Below are 26,307 nucleotides of genomic sequence, written 5' to 3' on the forward strand. Positions count from 1 at the left end.
CCTTCCTGCAGATTTGGGCTGGAAAGCAGCCAGGGGCTGATCCCGGCTCCGTGTGCCAAGTCCCTGTGCAGAGCCGTGCCTGGAGCAGTCCTTCCCAGCCCGGCACCTTCGGTTCCTTTCCTCACCTTTTAAGGATGAGGGAAGCAGCTGCTGGGGCCCAGAATTACCTGGGAGGATTTGGTTTTGCTGCGAGGGCCGGAGCCCTCCTCCCACAAACAAGCTGCTGAAGAAAGGAGGGAACAGACAGAGGAGGGAATAAGAAAGAAAAAAAAAAACAAAGAAAGAAAGAAAAAAAAAAAAAACAAACCAACAACCAAACCAAAAAGCCAACAGGTTGATCTGGATTTCCATCAAGGGTTCCACCCTCCTCCGTTTAATGAACATCGCAGAACAGGTGCTTGGAATTCATTACCAGCCCACGAGCCCAGGAGCCGGGCACTGCACCGGCCCAGCTCCGCGGCTCCCCTGCTCTCCCTGCTCGGAGGCGGCAGCGGCCACAAACCTTCCGCCCTTCTCTGCCTTCCCGTCCCGGAGCCGCGGCCCGGCCATGACCAACCCCTGCGCTGCCTTCTCCAGCGGCTCGCTCTGCTCCGGGGAGCTGTCGGCGAGGATGAGCCGCGGCAGAGCCGCCGGGAGCCCGTCCCCGGAGCGCCGCAGCCCCGACGGGGGGGCCAGCGACGGCCCCGGCTCGGTGGCCAGCGACGGCTGCGGCTCCCTGGGCGGCCTGCGCTGCTCGCCGCGCTCCAGGGACGGGAGGCTGCCGGGCCCCGTGCGCCTGGACATCGACACCGCCTTCCAGGCCGTGCGGCAGCAGGAGAAGGAGGACATCAAAGTGCTCAACAACCAGTTCGTGACCCTGATCGAGAAGGTAGGGCCAGCTCCTGGCTGGCGTGGGGAGGGGGCGCAGGCACTGCCCAGGCTCTCGGGGACCCACCAGGGCCTGCAGCCACCCCCGGCCAGGCTGGGAACATCCGGCTAATTACCCAATTAGTGACTCCTTCCGAGCTCTCTGCTAACGAGGGCAGCAGCATCCCTGGGGCCGGCGCGTCCCGGGGCTGTGCCTGTGACCCCGGGGAGGTGCTGGGGGACCCCGAGCAGCCCCGGCAGAGCCGTGGAGGCTCCGTGTGGAGGCTCCGTGGACAGGGGGGGCTTTGGTCCCGGAGTGGGCGAGCAGCCACGGGCAGTGACGCCGATTATGGCGGCAGCTCCAACTCCGGCTGCTGAAGAGAGCTGGAAACTCATCCCTGGAAACTCATCCCCACCTCCAGCTCGGCACCGCGGAGGGCCAGGGAGACCCCCCGCCCACAGCCTGCGAGGTGCCGAGGAGAGGGGCCAGGAAAGCGTTGCTTTCATCTCTGCGCAGCCGGGAGAAGCAGAAGTTTCTCCAAGGAAAACAACTCCCGGTGCAGGCAGGTTCCTGCAGAGCCCTGCTCCGTAAACAGATGTAATCTCTGGGATTGCTTCATGCAGCTCTCCCTGCCAACCTCCAGTGGCCGGGGATTGATTCATTTTAACTCTCCGAGGACCTGAATTCACACTGGGAAGGGGAAGGCTGTGGGAACACCTCCAGTGGGTCTCTCCGAGGGGCACAGTTGTGACCAGTCACACCTGGCAGTGCCAGCAGGGCCCAGGCCTGGCACAGCCTTTCCAGGATCGTGGCATTGGGAATTTGGAGAACACCTGGTGTGGGAAACACCCACATGGTGGAGGCTGGAATTTGGACTGTCTAGGTGGAGAGGTTGGGGTTTGCTGAGACCTCAGAGCAGGGATGGGAGTAGGGGAAAGGGACAAAAGCCCGTGTGCCTGAGCCAGGCCTGATCCCTGGCAACGGGGAGGGAGGAACTGAGGGAGTTCCAGGTTTCCCAACAAACCCAACCCAGCAACCTCCTGATCCATGTGGATCCTGGGACAGGGACACCCCCTGGGCCGGGGGCTCAGGGGACAGGGACACCCCCTCAGGACAGGGACACCCCCTGGGCCGAGGTCTCTGACTGCAGCTCCTGAGCTCCTTTGAAGGCTTCAAGAGCTGCATCAAGTGGCAACTTCAGGCACCTGCCCCAGGCCCTCATTCCAGAGGAAGGGAATGACACCTCCCTGTCAAAGAGAACTTGGCTTTTTAATCAGGAATTCAGATGTTCTCGATCTCCAGCAGGTGATTCCAGGGATAATTGACCACACAGCTACAGGAGTTTGGTGCTGATGGTTTTCCAGCTGTTCCAGATCTGCTGGCATTTATTTTCCAGACAGATGGAAAAGAAGACAGGGAAAAGCCAAGGCCTGGAGCCCCTGTTTGAGGCCCTGCCTTTATCCCAAGCAGCCCAGAGGGGAAGGCCTGTGAGGACCAAACTTTGGCCACTTCTGTGTTCAGGCATGAAATTCCAGGAAATGAGGCCAAATCTGGGTGATCCCTCTGCAAAGCTCCTGCTAAAAGGCTCTGCAGGGGAGGGTTTCCAGTGAGGGGGACATTGCAGAAGTCACAGAGTCAAGGAATGGTTTGGGTCAGGAGGGACCTTAAAGATCCTTCAGCTCCAAGCAGATGTTGGAAGCCAAGATGGAACCAGTTCAGCCCAGGGATGGTTTGGGAACAGGAATGTGAGGGATAAAAGGAGCAGCTGAGGATTAGGAAGGAGGTCAGGAATTAATTAAAGGTGGACTTGGAACAACAGCCGACACAATCCATTCCCATCCTGGGAAGGAAGGATGAGGTCTCCAGGAGTGTGACCTGGAACATCCCAACACTCCGAGCCCTTCTGCTGGAAACTCCCAAGCACTGGAAGGGCTTTGCTCTCCTTGGCTGCTCTCTCTGTTCGGACAAGAAGGATTTGGAGAAAGATGGTGCCACATCTGGGTTGGCAGCTGGAATTCTGCCTCTCCATTGGACCCCAGGCCAAGGCTGGAGGTCTGATGGCTCGTGCCCCCAGTGCCCCCAGTGCTCCCAGTGCCCCGGGCACGGCATCAGCCCTGAGTCATCCTGGGATGTACCACAGGAAACTTGGAGGCAGCTCCGGCATCTCCAGCCAAAACGTGACTGGGGTTGCTCCCAGAGGTAGCAATTAGCCAATTAATTGGAGTTGGCCAAGAGCTTTTGAAGATGAGAACTGTTAAACTTGGAGCGTTACTGGTGAGATTGGGAATATTGGGAAAGAGGAGCAGGTTCCTCAAAGGCGGGTGGTGGAAGGGCAGCGTTGTCCTCTCAGAGCCAGCACGGGGAGCTCACCTGGAGTCTGTAATTACCTGGGACGTTCTCCAGAGCTTTGTCTGAGCTGCTCTGCCATAAACCCAGACCCTGATTCATTCCCTGAGCCTCTCCATGCTGTAATTCCTCGCAGTCCAGAGGGTTCCCTCTCTTTGTGCTCTCTGGGGCAGGAAATCTGCCCTTTGCTGACCCTGGACATCCCTGCGTGACCTGGGCCAGAGTGTGCACCATGGACTGGAGTCAGCACCTGGATCTGGAGATGCTGGAGGGGTTTCCAGGAGTCCATGGTCACTTGCAAAGGTGACAGAACTGACCATTCCTATGGTCAGTGACTCCTTCACCCTGATGTCACTGTGTTTATCCTGATGTGAACACGTTTATCTTGATGTCACCGTGTTTATTCCAACGTCACCGTGTTCTATTGTGAAATTAATTAGTGGGTAACGTGTAAAAGCCCGAAAAGTCCCCTAAAAGCGGGAGGTGTCCCTGCCATGCCAGGGGGTGAACCTGGGTGATTTTTAAGGTCCCTTCCAACCCAAACCACTCCATGATTCCATAACCCTCCATCCTCAGGCCTAATTTTGAAGGGATTCCCTGGAAATCTGCTGATTCCAGCAGCTCCTCTGAAGGTCTCCAACATCTCCTGCCCTACCAGGCTTTGAGTGTGGCTCTTGGTGTCACTGACACCTCTGAAACCTCTCCCGTAGGTCCAGAGCTTGGAGCAGCAGAACAAGATCCTGACGACCAGGTGGAACTTCCTGAAGGACCAGGACAATTCCCACTCGGACTCGGACATCAAGGCCATCTATGAGCAGTACATGAGCAAAATGAACCAGGAGATGAAGGCGCTCAACTTCGAGCAGGAAAACCTGGAGTCGGAGCTGGCGAAGGTCCTGAGCACCATGGACACCTTCCGGAGCAAGTAGGTGTCTCTATCCATATCCATCCATATCCAGGGGGATTCAGCTGGGGCACAGGGAGCAGCGTGGGATTGATTTGAATCAGCCAGCTGAGATTCCCAGGAAAATACTCCTGGTTCGGTGTGCACAGAAGTGCGGATTTGAGAGTTTAGGATCACAACCTCTTCCTGGTTAAGGAGAGGTGAAAGGAAAGCCATAACAATGAAAGCCATAAGAATGGAATTCCAAGGAGAGCAGGGTCTGAGAGGAGCCTCTGCTGGAGAACAGCTCAGGGAGTGGCATTGCTGGAGTGACAGCCATGGAAACAGGGAATGTTTATTCTCCACACAATTATCCCAAACCAGAACTTTGTCCCCAAAGTGATTTCTGGACCAGGCTGCTCAGTACAAAAATCAATGCTCCTGGCTCCATGGTGGGAACTTTGAGGTGTCCTGGGCAGGGCCAGGAGTTGGATTTGATGATCCCTGTGGGTGTTTTCCAGCTCAGGATATTCATCATCACAGAATGGCTTAGGAGGGACCTTAAGGATCATCCAGTGCCACCCTTGCCATGGGCAGGGACACCTTCCCCTCGAAGCCCCGTCCAGCCTGGCCTTGGACACTGCCAGGGATGGGGCAGCCACAGGGAAATCCATTCCAGGGCCCCACCACCCCAAGAGCCAACATCCCATCCAGCCCTGCCCTCTGGCAGTGGGAAGCCATTCCCTGTGTCCTGTCCCTCCATCCCTTGTCCCCAGTCCCTCTCCAGCTCTCCTGGAGCCCCTTAAAGCGCTGGAAGGGGCTCTGAGCTCTCCCTGGATCTTTGTCCTCTCCAGGCTCACACTCATCCCATCCCACCCCTGCCATGGCAGGGGCACCTCCCACTGTCCCAGGCTGCTCCAGGCCCCATCCAGCCTGGCCTTGGGCACTGCCAGGGATCCAGGGGCAGCCACAGCTGCTCTGGGAAATCCATTCCAGGGCCTCATCACCCTCACAGGGAGGAATTCCTTCGTAAAGAAGGAATATTCTGTTCCATGAGTGTGGGATGCCTTCCTTTTCCCCTTCATCTGAAGCATTTCTGCCAAACTCTGCTTTGACCTAAAGATCGAAATTGTGCCCCAGATGGTCCTGACTGAGAGCAGGGAGGCAGCTGAAGGTCGGGGGAGGTGCAGCTGCCTCTTATCTCTGGGGAGCTCCTCTTATCTCTGGGGTGCTCTGAGATGTGCAGATAAGAGGGAGCACCTGGGCCATCCCGGAGCAGACAATGCCTCCCTCGTTATGGGGCTCATTTGCATCCCACAGGAGAATCCCAAATGAGCGCCTTTCCCTCCCAGTGACACCAGCACCTTCCCGGAGCTCTGGAAGCTCCCGTGGGATTTGGGACTGTCCAGCCCAAAGTGGTGCCGAGGGACAGAAATCCCTGCTGGGATCCAGCCCCGCTCCCCAGGTGAGGCAGGAACAATCCGTGTCCTCTCCAGGGAGTTCAGCCCAAGGATTCTCCAGCTCCTCAAGCCCTGCTCGAGGTGGCTGCAAATCAGGGAAGGGCTGACAGCTCCTTCCAGCGAAGACACAGCAGTGAAATGCCTGAATCAGCTCAGAGCAGGTTGGAATCGTGGAATCATTCAGGGTGGAAAAGCCCTTGGAGATCATCAGGTCCAACCATCAACCCCCCACCACTGTGGTCACTACTGCCCGTGTCCCCAGGGTCACATCCACACGGTTTTGGACACCTCCAGGGGTGGGGACTCCCTGGGCAGCCTGTGCCAGGGCTGGACAACCCCTTCCATGGAAATTTTTCCAGATATCCAACCTAAACCTCCTCTGGTGGAACTTGAGGCTGTTTTCCCCTTGTCCATGGGAGCAGAGCCCGACCTCCCCCCGGCTGCCCCCTCCTGTCAGGGACTTGTGCAGAGCCACAAGGTCCCCCCTGAGCCTCCTTTTCCCCAGCCTGAGCCCTTTCCCAGCTCTCTCAGGAGTTCTCCAGCCCCTTCCCTGCTGCTCCAGCCCTTCCCCAGCCCTTTTCCCAGCTCTGGACTTGCTCTGGCCCCTCGGGGTCTTTCTTGTTGGGAGGTCCCCAAGCCCCAGCATTCCAGGGGCCTCAGCAGAGCCAAGGACAGGGAATGTTCTGAGGAATTAGACAGGAATAAGAACCAGGAGTTTGATTCTTCACCTTACACTGAAATCATCCTCCCTGGAGCCCTTCAAGTGACACCCAGGTGCCTAAAAATTCCTAAATTCCTCGTGGGAGGTGCCTGCCTGCTCTTTGTTTGGATAATTCAAAGGTCAGGACCTGCCATCCCTGCCTGGAGCCCCTGGCCCTCCCTGCACTCCCCCAGGGAAGCAGAATCCCAGACTGGTTTGGGTGGGCAGGGACACCTCCCAGTGTCCCAGGGATGGGGCAGCCACAGTCTGTGCTCAGATCTGCACTCAGGAATTGCTTCAGGCATTCCCAGCTCCCGGCACTCCAGGGATTTCCAGCTTGACTTCTTAGGGATGAAGGTGCTCCCAGGAACAGGCGGCCTGAGAGTTCTCCCCATTGGATTTCTTGTGATTTTTCCAGTGACTTGGACAATGGGATGAGGCACGACTGGGATGCTTCATCCCTCAAAAGCGATTCACGGGGAGAGAACTCCCAGGCCCCATCCAGCCCCAGCCCAGGGGCATTTCTGGAGCAAATCTCTGCACAAACCGGGCAAATCTGGGAAGTTTCTTTTCTTCAGGGAATTCTGGGGGAGGAAAAACAGAGAACCAGTTGGATTTCCCAGTGAAGTGAATCCCTCAGCCGGGCTGGGGCATTCGGGATGGAACATGGGAACACCCGAAGTCCTCCAGGCTGGGAAATGTGCCTGGGGGAGTCCCCCCCGTAAGGCCCTGAATCCATCCTGAGCCAGGGACCGCTTCCCAAACCCAGCGGGATGGGACTCACTGGGACACTCCCACCTGCTCCTCAGATGATGCTGCCTTGGACCAGCAATTCCAAACGCAGGGATGGAGGGAGGGAGGGATGGACTGATGGATGGACAGGGGACAGGCACATCCAGGAGGGCACTAAGCCTGCCTGAGCTCCGGTTCCCTGGATTTTGCTCCATGGAAGGAGCCCGGGGCGAGCAGACGCCGTCTCAAGTGTCCTAAGTGCAGGAAGGGCTGGATTTGCCCTCCTGCAGTGCCCCGGGATTGTCTCCCGGGAGATAAATGTTGGGATGTGCCTGTGGAATGCTCCAGCTCCAGCCCCGGGTGAGTCACGGTCCTGGGAGCGTGGCAGGAGCGCGTTGGGCCGGCCGGGCCGGCTCTGCTCTGCCGGGAGCGGGGCTCTGCCAGCGCCCAGGGCTGCGGGGACACGCTGGGACACACTGGGACACGCTGGGACACACTGGGACACACTGGGACCAGGCTGAGCTGTGAGGAGGAGGAAGGAAGGAAGGAAGGCTGCAGACAGGCACTGAGCTTGGTCCCAGCACAGCGGGGCTGAGAGTGTTCCAGCGGGGCTGACAGTGTTCCAGTGGGGCTGACAGTGTTCCAGCAGGGCTGACAGTGTTCCAGCGGGGCTGACAGTGTTCCATGGGGGCTGACAGTGTTCCAGCAGGGCTGACAGTGTTCCAGTGGGGCTGACAGTGTTCCAGCGGGGCTGACAGTGTTCCAGCGGGGCTGACAGTGTTCCAGCAGGGCTGACAGTGTTCCACGGGGGCTGACAGTGTTCCAGTGGGGCTGACAGTGTTCCAGCAGGGCTGACAGTGTTCCAGTGGGGCTGACAGTGTTCCACGGGGGCTGACAGTGTTCCAGTGGGGCTGACAGTGTTCCACGGGGGCTGACAGTGTTCCAGTGGGGCTGACAGTGTTCCACGGGGGCTGACAGTGTTCCACGGGGGCTGACAGTGTTCCATAGAGGGCTGACAGTGTTCCATAGAGGGCTGACAGTGTTCCACGGGGGCTGACAGTGTTCCATGGGGGCTGACAGTGTTCCATAGAGGGCTGACAGTGTTCCAGTGGGGCTGACAGTGTTCCATAGAGGGCTGACAGTGTTCCAGCAGGGCTGACAGTGTTCCAGCCATGCTCCCCTTCCAGGTGAGCAGCACAGACCAGGCAGGTGAATCCCATCAGCCGCTGCTGCCCAGCCTTGGAAAAGCAGGGAAGGGGAGGGCGAGTTCAGCACCGAGGGGGACTCAGGAGGAAGCCCAGGAATGCCCAAAGCTGCGGCTGTCACAGCTTGGTTGGATATCTGGATATCTGGAATCTGGATATCTGGAAAATTCCTCACGAGAAGGGTGTCCAGGCACTGGCACAGCTGCTCAGGGCAGGGGTGGGGTCCCCAAAACCGTGTGGATGTGGCACCCGGGGACATGGTCAGGGTGGCCATGGCAGTGCTGGGGGAGCAGCTGGACTCGATGCTTTCCAAGGGATTTTCCAACTGTAAGGATTCCCTGATTCCATGGAATGTCGTGAGCCCAAGGGATCAGGGAAGAGCAGGGAAGCCGTGGCCTCCCTGAGAGCTCAGCCTGCTCTGATCCAACATTCCCAACATTCCCAACATTCCCACCGCCTGTCCAGCGCTGTGGGACACCGACCCCCAGCCCAGCACTGTCCTGCTCTGACCAAGCACTGCTGGGCCCAAAGTGGACCCTGTGGCTTTCCTGGTCGGGTCCCTGGGATTTGGGATCACCACAGCCCTGTCCCAGGAGCCAGCGAGGGTTGGAGTGTTCCCTAATTCCCGCTTGTATCCATTTGCCCCTGGCTGGAGGCTTTGCTGCCCTATCCCAGCTGGGCTTGAGCACCTGCGGGGCTCCTTCCCCACAGGGATCCTCGGGACTCCGCCCCATTCCCGGTTGGTTCCCTCCACTCCCTGGGCAGTTTTCCATGAATTCCTTTACCTGTGTTCTTTCACAAATCACCTGGGCTGAGTTATGACACCAGTCCAGAATTCTCGGAATTTTCACAAGCCAGAGTTTTCTCCCTTGGGAAGACTCCGACCCTGGAAGTGAAACTCCGAGGAAACATGAGCAGAACAGAAAAGGTTTGGAGTGAAAATGGAAGAGTTTGGGCAGAGCCCAATCCACCCCCTCCCCATCCCTCTGTGAGGAACCTGAGGCTGCCCAGCCCCAAATGAAATCCCAGTTAAAGCTCCCTCCCCTCTGCTCTGGGATTCTTCATCCCAAAAGTGCTCCTGGTGTTCCAGGGCAGCCGGAATGTGGCAGCTTCTCCTCGCTCCTGCCCACATTGCCTCAAGGAGGGGGAACATCACAGGAAAAGCAGAAAGTTTGGATCTTTGGGGGTCTCAAGACAACCCTGAGTGTCCCTGAGTTTCCCCATGGTTGATCCCGTGCTTTGGGCACTCCACAGGTACGAGGATGAAATTCGCCTCTGCAGCGGGATGGAATTCACCTTCATGGAGCTCAAAAAGGTCAGCGGGAAGGGAGGGGAATTTTCCAACTGGATTGGCTCTACCTAGCCCTGCACAGCCAGGGAAGGGCCTGGAGGTGATCCAGGCTCAGATGGTTTGGGATAACAAGGTCTGGAGGAGGACAGGGAGGGGACCAGTCCCAGTTCCACAGGAGGGTGAGTCTGGAATGGCTCCTGAAAATCCCCCGGCAGCACCTGGGGATCAGCACATCCCCATCCCTGCATCCCATCCCCATCCCTGCATCCCATCCCCATCCCTGCATCCCGGCATTTCCTGTCAGCCCATCCCCATCCCGGGATCTCCTGTCAGCACATCCCCATCCCTGCATCCCATCCCCATCCCTGCATCCCATCCCCATCCCTGCATCCCGGATTGCCAGTCAGCCCATCCCCATCCTGGGATCTCCTGTCAGCCCATCCCCATCCCTGCATCCCGGGATTTCCTGTCAGCACATCCCCATCCCTGCATCCCATCCCCATCCCTGTATCCCGGGATTTCCCTGGCCTGAGGAGTCCAAGCCCTTCCCAGGCCGCCCCCTCCTCCCCGTGTTCCCTCCGGGTGCCATTAGGGTTGGGAAGGGCTGGAATTGATAAAGGATTTGCTTTGTTCCCTGCGGAGGGGCCACGCCCTGGGCAAACCCCGGGCAAAGCTCCGGCTCCAGCAGGAGCCGGGGTGGGAATCCGCTGGAACTGGGATTTTATATCAAACCCCCAGTCCGGGGGCAGGGCAGGGGTGTTGGGAGAGAGGGAATGTTCCCCGCAAATATCCATCCTGGCTAATTCCATGTTTTCCGTGGCACACTCAGCCAGGAAGGGCATTCCTGGACACCTCCAGGAACGGCTCCCGAGTTTTCAATGAGTGGAGCCTTTTGTGGGGAACAAAGCCGGGAGGGGACGGCCCAGCCCTGCCCGGCGCAGCGGAGCCTCCCACCAACAAATCCCACAAAACAAAGGGAAAAGCTCCTCAAAGGAGCCCGCACCTGCAGTGCAGTCCCAAACGTCCCTGCTGATAAATCCCGGGATGGGGTGGCTGGGAAGGAGCTCATCCCTCCTGGGCAGGGACACCTTCCCCGTCCGGGGTGCTCCAAGCCCCGTCCAGCGTGTCCTGGAACATTCCCAGGGATGCAGCGAGCAGGGCACTCCCTGGGGAGGGGGAGCAGTGGGAATGACTCGCTACAAACCCAGGTGTGAACAAAAGGATCCCTTTGCACCCGTGCAGGACCTGGACGCGAGCACCTTGCACCGCACGGAGCTGGAGGTGAAGCTCAAAGGGCTCCAGGAGCTGCTGGAGCTGAAGAAAACCATCTACGAGCAGGTGGGAGCACACCTGGAGAGGGCTGGGGTGCCGTGGGAAACTCGGCATTTTGGGGGCAGATCCTGGATTTCCACACCCACCGGAGCTCGGCCGGGGTGTCGCAGCCGTGGCCTGGCTTTGGCAGGAAGGATCAACTGAGGAGTTGATCCCTCCCCTGCACTAAAACCAACACTGGGATTAGGCCAGGACAGTCCTTCTGCCCCAGAGCCGCTGCGGGGGCCTGGGGCCCCCCCGAACAGCCCAGAGTTCCAGCCCCATCCCAAACTGGCTGCTGGGGCTCAGCTCCTGCCCTCAGGGATGGGGTTTGCCCCAGACCTCGGCCCAGGTGAGCCAAATGCTCAGACTCCGGGAAGAACCCGAAGCCCAGCACACCTGGAGAGCCTGGGTGCTCTGAAACGCATCCAAGCTCCTCCTTCCCGGGAAAACCAGGGGTCCCCCCAGTCGGGAATGATTCCAGCCAGGGGGAGGGGCCTCTCTCAGAACCGACCCCAGGCACTGACCCAGGGCCTGGAAGATGTCACCCAGCAGGATCAGCAGTGTGGGAGCGCTCGGGGTTTGTCTAAATTCCAGCAATCCGAACAATGACAGTGCCTGATGGAGGAATGTGAACATTCCTTGGGGAAACTGAGGCACAGAGCGGCAGGAGCTGCCTCCCAGCACAACTGCCCCGGGAGCCCGATCTGCTCTAAAATGAGATTATTCCTCGTGCAAGGCAGTTTTAGCACAGATTTTCTGGAAATCAGGCTCTGCTCTAGGATCTCCAGCTGATTTCCCGTGGGTCCCACAAAAAGCTGCATTTTTTAATCCCCAATTCGTGTAAAAATCTCATCCCCAGCCTCTCCTGTCTCACCTTCTCTGTGGATTTGATGACAGCAGGTACAGGCACATTCCCGGGGGAGGGAAAATGAGGCAAACTTTGCTTGTTGGGATGAATCAGGAGAAAATCCCACCCTCGTTTCTCATGAACAAATGAGCAGTGTGGGGGTTTTATTCACCAAATGATCCAATATTCCCAATAAACACAAATCTTCTCACCTGCTCCAAGATGAACAAAGAAACTCACGGATTAAACACCGCTGGGATAAGATCTCCCGATGGTCCTGCTTTTGGGGGTATTTCTGTGTCACCCCTGAGCCCTTTGTGTGCCCAGCCAGGGCAAGTGGAGCACAATTCCTGCTCCGGAGGGACCTGAGCGCCAAGGGAAGAACAAAGGAGAGGGAGGAGGAGAAGGAATTCCTGGGGCAAAGCCGGAGATAAGGGAGCAGCTGCTCCGGATCGAGCCTGGGTACAGACCTGGATCCAGGGGCCCTTCCAGGCTCAGGGTGGGGAATTCTCCACTCCGGGCTCTGTTTTCTCCAGCTGTGACTTATCCAGGGCAAATTTCCCCGGGGGTGCTCCTGCCTCCCCCCACGCTGCCATTCCCGGGACAGAGGAGAGCAGCAGCTCTGCCGGCCGTGGATGTGTCCAGGGAAGGCTCCTGGCCCCGAGGAGCCGTAAATGAGGCTCTGACATCCCAAAGAGATCCCGAAGCAGAGCTCGGAAAGGGCATTTTCCAGCCCCCCCAGGCTGCGGGACCATCCACACTGCCTTTGTTTTCCCGAGCCTCCCACATCCATCAGGGATGTTGATGGATTCGTGGGTGTTGATGGATATGGGGCCATGATCAGCGGCTCCAGCTCTGCTCCTGGGGAACCGACTGGACAGGAGGGAATGCCAAGGGAGGTTTAGGTTGGATATCAGGGAAAATTCCTTCCTGGAAAGGGGTGTCCAGCCCTGGCACAGCTGCCCAGGGCAGGGGTGGAGTTCCCGGCCCTGGAAGTGGCCAGGAGTGTGTGGATGTGGCACTTAGGGACACGGTCAGGGGTGGCCTTGGCACTGCTGGAGAACAGTTGGAATCTGGTGATCCTGCAGGTCTTTTCCAGCCTTAAGGATCCAGGATTTTTCCTGCTCCTGGAGTGGTCCAAAGGCACCGTTTTGTCAGATTTTTATCAGGTTGTATCCAAAGATCCCAAACCCCACCTTGACCTGAGTCTGGATTTTATGGAGCAAACACCACCAGATTCCCAGCTCCAGAGAGTGAAAACTTGGGAATTCTCCCCATCTCTACGTGGAAGCTGTTCTGCCAAGCTCAGCCCACCTGGAGGGTCCAGCTCTCTCTGACTGCTGGGAATCTTGGATATGACCAGATACTGGGAAGGAGTTCTTCCCTGTGGGGGTGGGGAGGCCCTGGAATGGATTTCCCAGAGCAGCTGGGGCTGCCCCTGGATCCCTGGCAGTGCCCAAGGCCAGGCTGGACTTGGGGCTTGGAGCAGCCTGGGGCCAGGCTGGACTTGGGGCTTGGAGCAGCCTGCCCATGGCAGGGGTGGGATGGGATGAGCTTTGAGGCTCCTTCCCACCCAAACCATTCCATGGATTTCCAGCTCCGTGTTCTCTCTCCTGTTGTCCTGTGGCTCTGCAGGAGCTGGAGGAGCTGCTGACGGAAATCAAGGACATTTCCGTGGTGCTGGGGATCGACAGCTGCTCCCAGCCGGACCTGGGCAGGATCGTGGAGGACGTCAGGGCCCAGTACGAGGCTCTGGCCCTGCGGAGCTGGGAAGAGGCCGAGGCCCTCACCCGGAGGAAGGTACCAGAGCCCTGCTCCGTGCAGGGAAAGGACAGGAGGGATTGGCCTGGAAACGGCCGGATCAGCAGGAAGGGAGGGATGGAATGGAATGGAATGGAATGGAATGGAATGGAATGGAATGGAATGGAATGGAATGGAATGGAATGGAATGGAATGGAGGGAGGCATGAGGTGCTGTCCTGGATCAGCTCCGGACAGTAAATCCCAGAGTTTCGTTACTCTGGGCTCTCCACACCTGGAGAAATCCCAGACATCTCCCAGTGCAGATGGAAATGTCCTTCCAGCTGTCCAAAGAGCAGGAATGGTACTGACCCCGGGAGCCAGGTGAGCCCGGCACAGCCACAGCCAGAGAGGACAGGAACGAGCCCCAGGTCTTTCCCCAAGTAATCCAGGTGGTCCCAGGAACATCCAGGTGATGCCAGGGCACCCCTGCTCCCTCTCCCCACAGCTCACCGACAGCAGCTCCCAGGCCGGCTCCTTCGGGGGGCACCTCCTCGACAGCCGGCGGGAAATCGCGGATCTGAACATCCGCATCCAGAAACTGCGCTCCTGCATCGTGTCCCAGAAGAGCCAGGTGTGTCCTGGGGGGGAAACGGGACAGGGGGGACCTGGGGGGGAAACGGGACAGGGGGGTCCTGGGGGGATAACGGGACAGGGGGGACCTGGGGGGAAACGGGACAGGGGGGACCTGGGGGGGGAAACGGGACAGGGGGGACCTGGGGGGGAAACGGGACAGGGGGGACCTGGGGGGATAATGGGACAGGGGTGTCCTGGGGGGGAAACGGGACAGGGGGGTCCTGGGGGGGAAACGGGACAGGGGGGACCTGGGGGGATAATGGGACAGGGGTGTCCTGGGGGGGAAACGGGACAGGGGGGTCCTGGGGGGGAAACGGGACAGGGGGGTCCTGGGGGGGAAACGGGACAGGGGGGTCCTGGGGGGATAACGGGACAGGGGGGACCTGGGGGGGAAACGGGACAGGGGGGTCCTGGGGGGATAATGGGACAGGGGGGTTCTGGGGGGATAATGGGACAGGAGTGTTCTGGGGGGAAAACGGGACAGGGGGGTTCTGGGGGGGATAACGGGACAGGAGTGTCCTTGGGGGAAAACGGGACAGGGGGGTCCTGGGGGGATAATGGGGACAGGGGTGTCCTGGGGGGGATAACGGGACAGGAGTGTCCTTGGGGGAAAACGGGACAGGGGGGTCCTGGGGGGATAATGGGGACAGGGGTGTCCTGGGGGGAAAACAGGACAGGGGGGTTCTGGGGGGGATAACGGGACAGGGGTGTCCTGGGGGGATAATGGGACAGGGGTGTCCTGGGGGAAAAATGGGGATAGGGGTGTCCTGGGGGGAACATGGGGACAGGGGTGTCCTGGGAGGGAAATGGGGTAGGGGTGTCCTGGGGGGATAATGGGATGGGGGGTCCTGGGGGGAAAACGGGGACAGGGGTGTCCTGGAGGGAAAATGGGACAGGGGGGTCCTGGGGGGAAAACGGGGACAGGGGTGTCCTGGGAGAAAATGGGACAGGGGGGTCCTGGGGGGATAATGGGGACAGGGGTGGAATTCCCTCCCCAAGCCCCCTCCCTCCCTGTCCCCCCCGCAGTGCCTGTACCTGGAGGAGCACATCCGCGAGGCCGGCGAGCAGGGGGAGGGGACCCTCAGGGACGCCAAGGCCAAGGTGGCCGGGCTGGAGGAGGCCCTGCAGCGCAGCCGGGAGCACGTGGCTCACCTGGTCCGGGAGTACCAGGAGCTCATGAACATCAAACTGGCCCTGGACGTGGAGATCCTCACCTACAGGAAGCTCATGGAAGGGGAGGAGAGCAGGTGAGCCAGGATTCCTCCACCTCAGGTGGGGAAGGGATGCACCGGACACCTGGGGGGATGGAGACATCATGGAATCATGGAATGCTTTGGGATGGCCCCCCAGTCCCACCCCCTGCCACGGGCAGGGACAGCTCCCAAAGCCCAGCTTGCCCAAATCCCAAGTTCTGAGTTGGGTACTGAGGGTTCGGCCAAAGAAGGAACAAATCCCGGTGGTTCCCAGCAGTTCAATCCCATTTCATGCTCCCAGGTTCTCCTCAGACTCCCCAGGCTGAGCTTCCAGACCTTCTCCAGGCGCTCTGCCCAGGGACTGGGGAAGCCCTTCCTGGTCCAGCCACACCCTCGGTCCTACCCCGATCCCAACTCACCCAGGCCCAATTCCAGCCAATTCCAGCCCAATTTCACCCCTCGGGGAGAGCTGGAGCCGTGTCCTCACATTGTCCTTCCCTTCCCAGCATGGAGCAGCCCATTCCCACCGTCATCAGCGCCGTCCACTCCCGGCCAAAGCCCCGTAAGTGCCTTGATCCCTCCAGTTGGGAACTCGGGGAGCGATGAAGGGTTTTAACCTCCCCCCTCCTGCAGTGTCTGCCAGCGCCCTGCGGCACTCGCGGCTCTTTGCCCGGGGCTCGGGGGATGCGGAGCCGAGCAGCGGGAGCCGGCCCAAGCTCAGCTCCGGAGCCCCCGGGGGATGTTCATAGAGAACGGGATGAACACGGATCCAAGGCACCTGGGAAGCTCTTCCTCCTGAGCTCCAGCCCACACCTGAGGGATGAAGGATGAGGATCCTCTCCGGGCCGTCTCTTGTCTTTCCACCATCCCAGTTCACAGCTCCATTCCCAGTTACAGCAGGAGCCAGCCCAGGACTTCAGGGCCTCTCCCGTTCCCTTCACCTTCCTCTCCAGGGCTCCTTGCCCAGGGGATTTGCAGTCCCCCCTTGCAGTGTGCCCGGCAGGAGGGACTGTCCCCAGCCCAGTTTTAGCAGCTGCCATCAGTCCCTTTAGTGTTGTTGCCAAACCCTTTCCCTGCTCCGAGGGCGATCCCTGACGGGGCTTCCAAGGAAGGCACCATCCAGGCTTCCACACTGGGGGAGAGGGAGGAAAACCCCAGGGATGGATTTGTCACCTGGATTGACAGATCTGGTGCCACCCTGGAGGACCCTTGGCCACCTCAGGGTATCTCCCTGCCTTTGGGGGGCCCCTCATTCCTTCTCCAAAGCTAAAATGCCTCAAAACTCTGATTTCCATAATCCCTCCCTCTCTGCAGGCTCCGCACAGCAGTTCCAGCTCCTAAAATTGGGATACTGGTTCCTATTTAACTGCACTGGGAACAGCCCCTGTTGGGTGGGAAGGGACCTCAAAGCTCATCCCATCCCACCCCTGCCAGGGCAGGGACACCTCCCACTGTGCCAGGCTGCTCCAAGCCCCGTCCAGCCTGGCCTTGGGCACTGCCAGGGATCCAGGGGCAGCCACAGCTGCTCTGGGAAATCCATTCCAGGGCCTCCCCAACCTCACAGGGAGGAATTTTCTTCCTAAAATCGAATCCAAATCTTCCCTCTTTCAGCCTAAAGCTGGAAAACTCCCTTGCCTTTGTATTTATTGACCTCAGCTTGTACCTGACCCAGCTGCTCCCTCGGCCAATCCCGATCCCAATCCCGATCCCGGCACTCCAGAGCTCCAGGAGCCAGCCCTGGAAGTGCCCCATGGCCACAGGTGGGGGATGCCGTGGCCACCCCTGCAGCCTCTTCCCTCCCCCCCAGAATCCCGCAGGATTTTCCTTCCTGGCTCCAGCCACTGCCACGCAGCCCCCCCGAATTCCTGGATTCTGGGTCCCCATTCCCACATTCCCGTAGGATAGGAAGCGCAGCTCTGGCTCGCAGGGTTTGGCTGTTGCAATAAATTCTGTCTCTCGGAATCCGTCCTGTGCTGTCCTTGGTTTTCTCCAACTTCCCAGCCCAGGCACCTGGGCAGCAGCTCCTCCCCAGCAGGACCCACCCGGGGCCTCTGGCTGAGCTCTGGCAGCCGAGTGAGGCTGGAATTGCATCCCAGGGATTGGCTTGGGCACATCCCCGGGGTGGAGGACACGGGGCCGGAGGGGCAGCCACAGTGCAGGATCCAAGGCCTTGGGGAGCAGCTTTTGGGAATGAGGGGACTGAGCAGAGCTCAGCACTGCTCAACCTCCCCTTCCCAAACCCCCCTGCCCCTCTCTCAAGGGGAATTTCTGCACCCCATGGCACCCAATTTCCCCACAGCCCCTCATTCCAGAGGTGCCCTTTTGGATCACTGGGGTTTTTTGGTGCTCCTTGACCCCCAGAGGGACTTCCCTGGCAGATCCAAACCAGACCAGGTTCCCTGAGGTGCTGGAGGACCCAAATTTGGGAGCAGCTTTGCTGTTTGCTGCTCACCTGGGAAACACTCTGCCCTTCCGGGGTCAGCTTCCCCTCCCCAAACTCCTCCTGCCCCTCTCCAAAGGGGAATTCCTGCACACCTGGGCCAGGTCCATCCTGAGCACCCCCCCTTCCCTGTGGCCCCTCATTCCAGAGGTGCCCTTTTGGATCACAGCTGCTCCCTGTTCCCCTGGGGGATTCCCCGGGAGATCCGAAGCAGCCCAAGGCCCCCGGGGTGCCGGAGGACCCAAATCTGGGAGCAGCTCTCCAGGTCCAGGGCAGGGGGTGGGAGACAGAGGATGGGAAGGACATTCCAGACCAGAGGAAAGGGTTAAATCCAGTTTCCCAGCCTGGCAGGATGGGGAAGGGGGTGGCTCTGGGCAGCTCCCAGTTGCTCCCAGTTGGGCAGGGTTAGTGCAGGGCTGCCTCTGGAGCCAGGGACCTGCAGAGCCCCTGGAAAAAGCCCTTCCCAGGCGGGCTCCGTGCTCAGAGCAGCCCCGTTCCCGGGGCGGGAGCAGAACGGGGCTCGTGTTGCCCGGGATGAGGCCGGAGGGGGAGCCTGGGACACCCGAACTGAGGGATCTGGAGGCCGGGGGGGCTCAGCTGAGACCTTCCCGCTGCTTTTCCTCCCTGACACTGGATTTTGGGGACCTTTTTGCTGTTTCTGAGCCTTCACCACCCACGGGGCTGGGAGGAGCCCTGAGGCCGCAGCAGGGGATGAAAGGGCTGGTTTGAGCCTCGGGATTCCGGCCGCGTTCCTGGACTCCGGGACACGGGAGGGACAGAGCCAGCCCAGCGCTGCCCTGTCCCGCTGCTGCCAGCCTCGGAGCCCGCTGACCACTTCCGAGGGCACCGGGAACGCGTCCATCCAGCAGAATTCCTGCCCTCCACTGACGGGAGCTGAGCTCTGCCGGGGACGATCCGCGGCTCTGGGACTCCCCCATCCTGCCCCATCCCTCCCTCAGCAGGGCCCAGCCTCTTCCTCAGGGCAAATTCCCGTTGCTGTTCCTATCCCGGAGTCACGACCAGCCCCAATTCCAGCTGTGAATTCCCCAGGGAATTGCTGCAGGTGCCAGGCAGCACCATCAGCTCAGGACCCCACAAAAATCCCTTTCCCAGCCCTTCATAAAAGGTCCTGGCTGCACCCCCCGTGTCATCCAGACCAGCGCTGTCAATCCAGAATGAAACACATCGGATTTACCTTTTTAAAGGGATAGAATAGGGAAAAAAAGGGGGAAACAGAGAAGGATGCAGTGGTGAGGGGCAGCCCCAGAAAGTGCCAGGATTGTCACGTCCCTGGTTTTGACTCAAAATGCCACAAAATCCCATCTGGCTGCTTCCTAAAAATTCCTAAGAACTCAAAGGATCCTGAATTTGGAGGGGGGGCGGGGGGTTGATGGAAAAGCTCAGGTTTCATGGAAAAGGGGATGGTCGTGGGATGGTTAGAGGGTGATCACCTTCTCAGATCCATGTAAAGAATGGATCAGGGCCTGAGGATCGCTGGGAAAACCAGGGTTAGGGAGGGTAATTAACTAATAAATGGGAATAAATGGGATAACTAACAGCACTCCCCCATTTATGGCTCAAGAAAGGTGTTTTATGGCCGATTCCAGTGATCCCCTTTATTCAGTCACCCCTGGGGTGCCGGGGCGCATTCCCGACAGGGATTTGGGAGCTGCTGAGGGGCTCTGTGGGATCAAGGGATGTTTATCCCTCTTATCTGCCAGGCCACTCTGGAATCCACGGCAGAGCCTCCTCCAGGCGACGCCGTATCAGCTCCAGCCGCTCCCAGGGACGATCCCAGCCCTGCCCAGAGCCTCTCCAGGACCGGACACGTCAGATGTCCTGGAGGTCTCGGACGTGACACATCCCAGGGGCACATCCCGGGCACGGATCAAGGCTGAGGGGGATTCGGGAAGAGGCTGCAGGGAGGGGAGCGGCTCCCGGGGCGCATCCCGGGATCCTCACACCTGGAGCCGCCAGGAACGAGCTCCGGGCTCCCTCTGCCGGGCAGGTGACGCCGCTGCAGCACCTCCCCAAATCCCAAACCATTCCCGGCCTTCTCCCCCAGGCCCGCCCTCCAGAGGAAGGGAAACAGCTCCCAAGGAGCGAGGCACGGAGGTGATCCCAAAGGGGATCCCAAAGGGGATCCTAAAGGGGATCCTGGTGCCCAGAGCAGCTGTGGCTGCCCCACCCCTGGCCAGGCTGGCCGGGTTTGGGGCACCCTGGGATGGTGGGACCTGCCCCTGCCCATGGCATGGGGGGCACTGGATGGGCTTTAAGGTTTCTCCCCCCTGAACCATTCCATGATTCCGTGATCCTAAAGGGTGCTTCTCACCCACCAGGAACTCCCATCCAGGTGGGAATGACTCCTGGGATCCAGCCTGGCTGTTCCAGTGCACCCAGGCTCGCTGCCCGCCCTCCTCCAGAGCCCCCACACACCTGGAGTCACTCTGGGAAGGTGAAACAGGTGAGGAGCTCATCCCTCCATCCCATCCCATCCCACCTGGACAGGGGATGGATCTGTCACCTTCCCCTCCCTGGGGCCAGGTAACACCAGTCTCTGGCTGCTTGTGCTGCCAGTCCCTCTCTGGAATATCCCTGGATCCTTTCTGACTCCACTTTTGGATCAAATCCTCCAGGAACACACCCAAAACATCTTCATCAGGGGAAAAACCCTTTTCCCATCTGAAATCTCAGCCCCTCTGCTCCCCAGGAAACAGGTGCAGGTGGGAGCATTCCTGGTTCTTCTTCCACCTCTCCGTCCTTCCCCAGTGGATTTAGGGATGCACCCCTGCTCTGGAAGCAGCCAGGCCTTTTCCCAGTCCTTCCCAGTGCCCAGAGCCTGGAGAAATCCGGCACCAGCCGAGTTCCTGCTCAGCACCGGCCGGGAGCAGAAATCCCCCCACGTGTGCCATGGGGTGAAATGTGTGGGGAGGGAGACGGAACCATCCTGGGATGGGGAACTGATGGCCCGGAGCTCCCACTCGGGTTCCAAACCCAGCTTAATCCGCCCATCCCAGTTCCCCCACAGCTGCTGCCCCAGTGCCAGCCAACGCCTGGAGTGACTCCAGTGGAACACAAGGAGGAAGATGGATGCTCCAGGCCCTCTCCAGGCCTGGCACAACCGCTTCCAGGGATGGAAGTGGCTCTCCCCAGGAAATCAGCCACTGGGAAAAGGAATCCCCCACTTTGGGGAAAAGACAAGGGTTGGATTTCGCTTTCCTGCACCATCCTGGCCCAAACCGGGCCTCAGCTTCCCGGCTGTTTTCACCTGCAGCCTCAGGCAGGGTGGAATTCGGGATGGACAATTTCGTTTTCCTGATGAAACGCTCCAGGACAGAGCAGGGAGTTCAGCGAGTGGGGAAGGGCTTAGCAGGGATTTGTCCCTGTCCCTCTCCCCGGGCTCGAGGGGATCTCCAGCCCCACCCTGGGTGCCCCCATGGCCTGGGGGGCCCAAACCCCTCCGGGAGCCCCAAACCTCCGGGCCGGCTGCAAATCGATCCCTGGATTGTGTCCAGGAGGGGAGGAGGGAGGGAGGGAGCGAGCCCAGCCCCATCGGCCCATGGCGAGGGGAGCGGCCAGCGCCGCTCTGTGCCCGTATAAGGCCAGGCTGGGCTCTCCCGGCCCAATCCGGGCACGAATGGGAACACCTGAGCCCAGCCCCGCCCCGGGAGCCGAGCCCGCCCCGGGGAGCGCAGCTCGCCCTGCCCGGGAGCCCCTCCCCGCCTGGCACGGAGCGGGGGCTGTGGCCGCTGGGAATTCCGCCCCGGAAAGGTGGCCCCAGAGGCCCCAAGGTGGCCACGCTGGCTCACCTTCAAGGCTGGGTGGCACCTTTCCCTCCCCCATTCCCAGCTATTCTCACACGGGCGGTGGAACGGCTCTCCCCGTGTCCTGCGGCCGTCCCGGTGTTGGGATTCACGATTCACCCCCTGTACCCGGCTGGGATCGGGATTCACCCCCTGTGCCCGGCTGGGATCGGGATTGACCCCCTGAGCCCGGCTGGGATCGGGATTCAGCCCCTGTGCGCGGCTGGGATCGGGATTCACCCCCTGTGCCCGGTGGGATCGGGATTCACCCCCTGTGCCCGGCTGGGATCGGGATTCACCCCCTGTGCCCGGCTGGGATCGGGACTGACCCCCTGAGCCCGGCTGGGATCGGGATTCAGCCCCTGTGCGCGGCTGGGATCGGGATTCACCCCCTGTGCCCGGCTGGGATCGGGATTGACCCCTGTGCCCGGCTGGGATCGGGACTGACCCCTGTGCCCGGCTGGGATCGGGATTCACCCCCTGTGCCCGGCTGGGATCGGGATTCCCCTCCCCGGTGTCCCCAGCCCCGCCCTGGTCTCGGCAGGATCCGGGGGGCTCCGGCGCCATCCACGGGAATCCCGGCAGCACCGGGATGTGCCAGCCCCGGCTGCTCCCGGCCAGGGGCTCCCAGTCCTGGCACTGGGATTGGTGACCCTGCCTGGGCAGGGGGGTTGGACCGGGCGATCTCCAGAGGTCCCTTCCGACCCCGAGTGTTCTGGGATCCCGGGACCTCGCCGGGGTCCCAGCCCCGAGGTCGGGCCCCCCCTCAGTGCCCCCGGACCCGTGAGAAGGGGGGACACGGGAGGGACCCGAGGTTCCGGCACGGCCGGGCCCTGGCCCCATTCCCGCGTGTGCCATGACTCCGCACGGCCCGGCCCGGCCCAGCCAGCCCCGGCATTCGGGAGAAACCAGAATTCCCTTGTTGTGCTGCCAGGGCCGGGCCCTGCCCGGAGCGCCGCAGGAGCGGTGCCAGCCCGGCCCGGGGGCTGGGAGTGCCCCTTGTGCCACCTCCGGGCCGGGGACTCGCACACGCAGCAGCTGCTGCTGCCCCAGGCCCGCCCTGCCCCAATTCCTGCCCCAATTCCTGCCCCAATTCCAGCCGGGGAAGCACGAGCCCCACTTGAGACCAAGAGGGAATTCGGGGTTTGCCCGAATTTGCACCTGCGGAGCCCCGCGGCCGGGGAGGGGCAGGAGCAGGGCAGCAGCCCGGGCTCGGACAGCGCCAGGAGCCGTGTCCAGCTCCCCCCTGCGCTGGGCAGCGCTGGCACGGGCTGACCTCCTGCTCCAGGCCCTTCCCTCCCTGCACACCCACACCTGCTCCCCTGGGGCCCGCCTGGAGAGAAGGAGGCTCAGGGGGACCCTCTCCCTCTCACAACGCCCTGACAGGAGGGTGGGACCAGGATCTGCTGCCAGGACAAGTGAAAATGGCCTCAAGCTGCATCAGGGAAGATTTAAGTTGGATTTAGGAAAAATTCCTCACTGAAAGGGTTGTGAAGCACTGCAAGGGGCTGCCCAGGGCAGGGCCAGCGTCCCCAGCCCTGGAAGTGTCCAGAAACGAGTGGCTGTGGCACCTGGGGACACGGCCAGGGGTGACCGGGGTGGTGCAGGGTTGGACCTGATGCTCTCTGAGGGCTTTTCCAACCTGAACAATTCCATGGTTTGTGGACAGCAACGACCAGAGGTGGTTCCTGGGGTTTGGAGTTGGGCTCAGCTCATCCTCCCCGTTCCCTTCAGGCACTGAACACCATCCCAGAGCTTCCTGTCCAGGATCAGCCGGAGCCCGTGGGGTTGGAGGAGGCAGAAGGAGCCCAGATCTCGGCACAAGTTCCCCTTGGGACATGGGGATGGCTTGGGCCTGGCATCCTGGAATCATGGAATGGTCTGGGTCCCATCCCACCTCTGCCATGGGCAGGGACACTTCCCACTGTCCCAGGCTGCTCCAAGCCCTGTCCAGCCTGGCCTTGGGCACTGCCAGGGATCCAGGGGCATTCTCTGGGAAATCCATTCCAGGGCCTCCCCACTCTCACAGGAACAATTCCTTCCCAATATCCCATCCAGCCCTGCCCTCTGGAAGCCATTCCCTGTGTCCTGTCCCTCCAGCCCTTCTCCCAAGTCCCTCTCCAGCTCTCCTGGAGCCACTTTGGGCACTGGAAGAGGCTCCAAGGTGTCTCCAGAGCCTTCCCTTCCCCAGGCTCTGCTCCCTCACAGCCCCACGGATCTCTCTGATCCACCAGTTCCCCAGGAGCTCTCCAAACCTCAGGGAGTTGGGATGCACAGGGGGATCTGGGACAGTGTCCTGTGTCCATGGAGGGCTTTGGGGGATCCACAGGGATTTGGGGGATCCAGGGCAGTGTCCTGTGTCCACAGAGGGATCTGAGAGATCTGGGACAGTGCCCTGTGTCCACGGAGGGGTCTGGGGGTGCGGGGCTCTGTGTCCACGGAGGGGTCTGGGGGTGCGGGGCTCTGTGTCCACGGAGGGACCCAGCGGGAGCAGAGAAGCTGCAGCTCAGCAGGGAGAGGAGCTCGCAGGGGCTGCTCCTGGCACAGCCGCTGGAACCGCGCCAGGAATTCGCAATGGGAACGGGGCTCAGCCGCTCCTGCCGGGACCTGCCGTGTTTGCGAGGCTTCGGGCACACCCAGAAATTCAGGGCTTCGGAAAAAAAACCCTCAGCACCTGGGCAGGGGAGGGGGAGGGAGAGGAGGAACCACTTCAGCGCTGAGGAATCCCGGGGTGACTCAGGCTCTGACGCAGGAAGCAAACAGGGCCGGGAATGGTGGGAAGAGGGTGGGAAGAGGGTGGGAAGAGGGTGGGCAGCCCTGGAGGGGATCGGGGGAGGGGGGGGGGCAGGCAGCCCCTCTGCCCCTCTGCCCAGGGAGGGAGACTCGGACCATGGGAGTTCATGGAATGTTCTCAGCGGCAGCAAAGCTGCTCCAAGCACTTCCCAACTTCCCAATGCCCACCTTTACCTGCCTCAGAACCAACCCCCAAGGGTCCCCAAATCTCCTTTGTCCCAGCTGGGGAAATCCCGGTGCAGCACCAAGAGCTGCCCCTGGCCCACAGAGAGGCGATTTACCCTTGACAAAAGGGGATATAAAACATCTGGAGCTTTCCTTCCAGAGCTCATCATGGAGCCAAAGGGATCTGTCACTTCTCTGGGCAGGAGAAGGGAAGTAGGGATGGAAGACCCCACCATGGACATAAGATTTGGAGCCTTTGGTGGTTTTGGGGTCTGGAATTGCAAGGAGAGGAGTAAAACAGCCCCAGTTCAGTGCCTCGGCCGCGGATCCACTCCGGATTGAGAGCCCCTGCCCTCCACAATGGGTAAATCCAGCATTCCCTCAGCATTCCCGGGGTAATTCACCAGAATTACACATCTGCACCAGTTCACACCCAGCATTCCCAGTGGTGGCACCAGTTTAAGTCCCAGCTCCTGAAGTGGGGACCTCATGGAATCCCAGCTGCTCTCCTGGTTCAAACCAACAACGGAAAACCCTCAAAAACTGGGATCTCAAACCCAGACTAAACCGGGGCGAACAAATCCAAATATCTGGATCACAAGGCACTCCAAAAATCCCAGAGTTCGTTTAGCCTTGGATTTGCCATGGGGAGTCTGAGATTCAGGAGCATGAGACGTTTCCCCTCTTCGGAGCTCCCATGGGATCAGCCCTGTCCGAGTTCCCCCAGCCTGCTCTTGGCGAGCACAAGTGGAGACTCTGGATGAAGGGCTGGGCCCCCTCCATCCCTGCTCCCACCAGTTCCCAACAGCAGCTCCTGCCTTGGCCCACACCCAAGGGACGTGCTCCGACCTGCGCCGGGATTCGGGATCGGCTCTCCCGGCTGGATCCGCCCAGGCCCGGCCCTGGCGGGAGCTCTGCACTTACACAACCTGGGAAAAGCTTGGGCAGGATCCAGGGGATCCCACCTGGACCACGGGAGGGGATCTGGGGGGTTGGCAGGACTGAATTCCAACACAAACTGCCCGAGTGTCCCCCAGGAACAGGAATTCCCACCCTGAGGGGAGGAAGGAGCAACTCAGGGCCTTGTATTTGGCTTTATAACCCAGGCCTTGAGTGGCTCCAGCCCCTGCACTGGATAAAATCCCAGCCCACAACTGGGAATTGCCTCTGGACTGCTCACCCTACTCCTCATCCTGGGAAGGGGCAGCATTCCCACTCCTCCTCCCCAAAGCGGCCGAGCTGTTCCAACCCGGAAAGCCCCGAATTCTCCATCAGGAGAAGAACCCCCCCCCCCGCTGCTCCCTGTGCTCGGCCCCCGCGGGGCTGCGGCGGCACACGGGAACGGCAGGGTCAGCACAGACCCACCCCCGGTGCCCCCGAGGCCCCCAGAATCCTGGTACCCACCCCACGGCCAGGCTGGACGGGACCTGGGACAGCCTGGGCTATGGAGGGTGCTGGGAATGGGATGGGCTTTAAGGTCCCTTCCCACCCAAACCATCCTGGGGTTCTGGGACCAACCGGGGTGTTCCTGAAGCTGGAGTTGGCAGAGCTGCCCTTCCCTGCCAGCTTAAACTCAGAATTCCAGCTCCAGCACAAGTGGGATGAATCCCATGGATTTTGTGGGAGCTGGGCCCCTTTAACAGCTCCTCTGTGCCAATTCCTGTGCGTTTTACTCTGAACTGGGAGTTTTTTACCAACCATCCCAAGCACGCCAGGAATGGGGTGGGGATGTTTTGACAGGGAGTCCTGGATCACGTCCACATCCCACCCAGCTCCCTCCTCTCACCTCTCCCTGCTCCCGAAGTGCTCGACTCGAGTGTCAAGAGACTGGAATTTGAGAGAAAACAGATTTGGGGAGCAAACACTGCCCAGAGCAGGGGGAAATCCAGGGATGTCAGGCCCAGGATCACACA

At 60.4% G+C, this 26,307-nt stretch overlaps 1 protein-coding gene across 1 annotated transcript; it reads left to right on the forward strand.

Annotated features, from left to right (window-relative positions):
• Nucleotides 1-258: 258 nt before the first annotated feature.
• KRT80 (keratin 80) lies at nt 259-17,176 on the forward strand. Its single transcript, XM_068997559.1, has 9 exons — nt 259-868; nt 3,904-4,118; nt 9,428-9,488; nt 10,707-10,802; nt 13,261-13,425; nt 13,873-13,998; nt 15,027-15,247; nt 15,700-15,755; nt 15,827-17,176. Exons 1-9 carry the CDS (start codon nt 377-379, stop codon nt 15,940-15,942), a joined length of 1,548 nt encoding a protein of 515 aa, XP_068853660.1. The 5' UTR covers nt 259-376; the 3' UTR covers nt 15,943-17,176.
• The last annotated feature ends 9,131 nt before the right edge of the window (nt 17,177-26,307 follow it).

Source organism: Aphelocoma coerulescens, chromosome 29, assembly GCF_041296385.1.
Source record: "Aphelocoma coerulescens isolate FSJ_1873_10779 chromosome 29, UR_Acoe_1.0, whole genome shotgun sequence".
Taxonomy (NCBI): domain Eukaryota; kingdom Metazoa; phylum Chordata; class Aves; order Passeriformes; family Corvidae; genus Aphelocoma; species Aphelocoma coerulescens.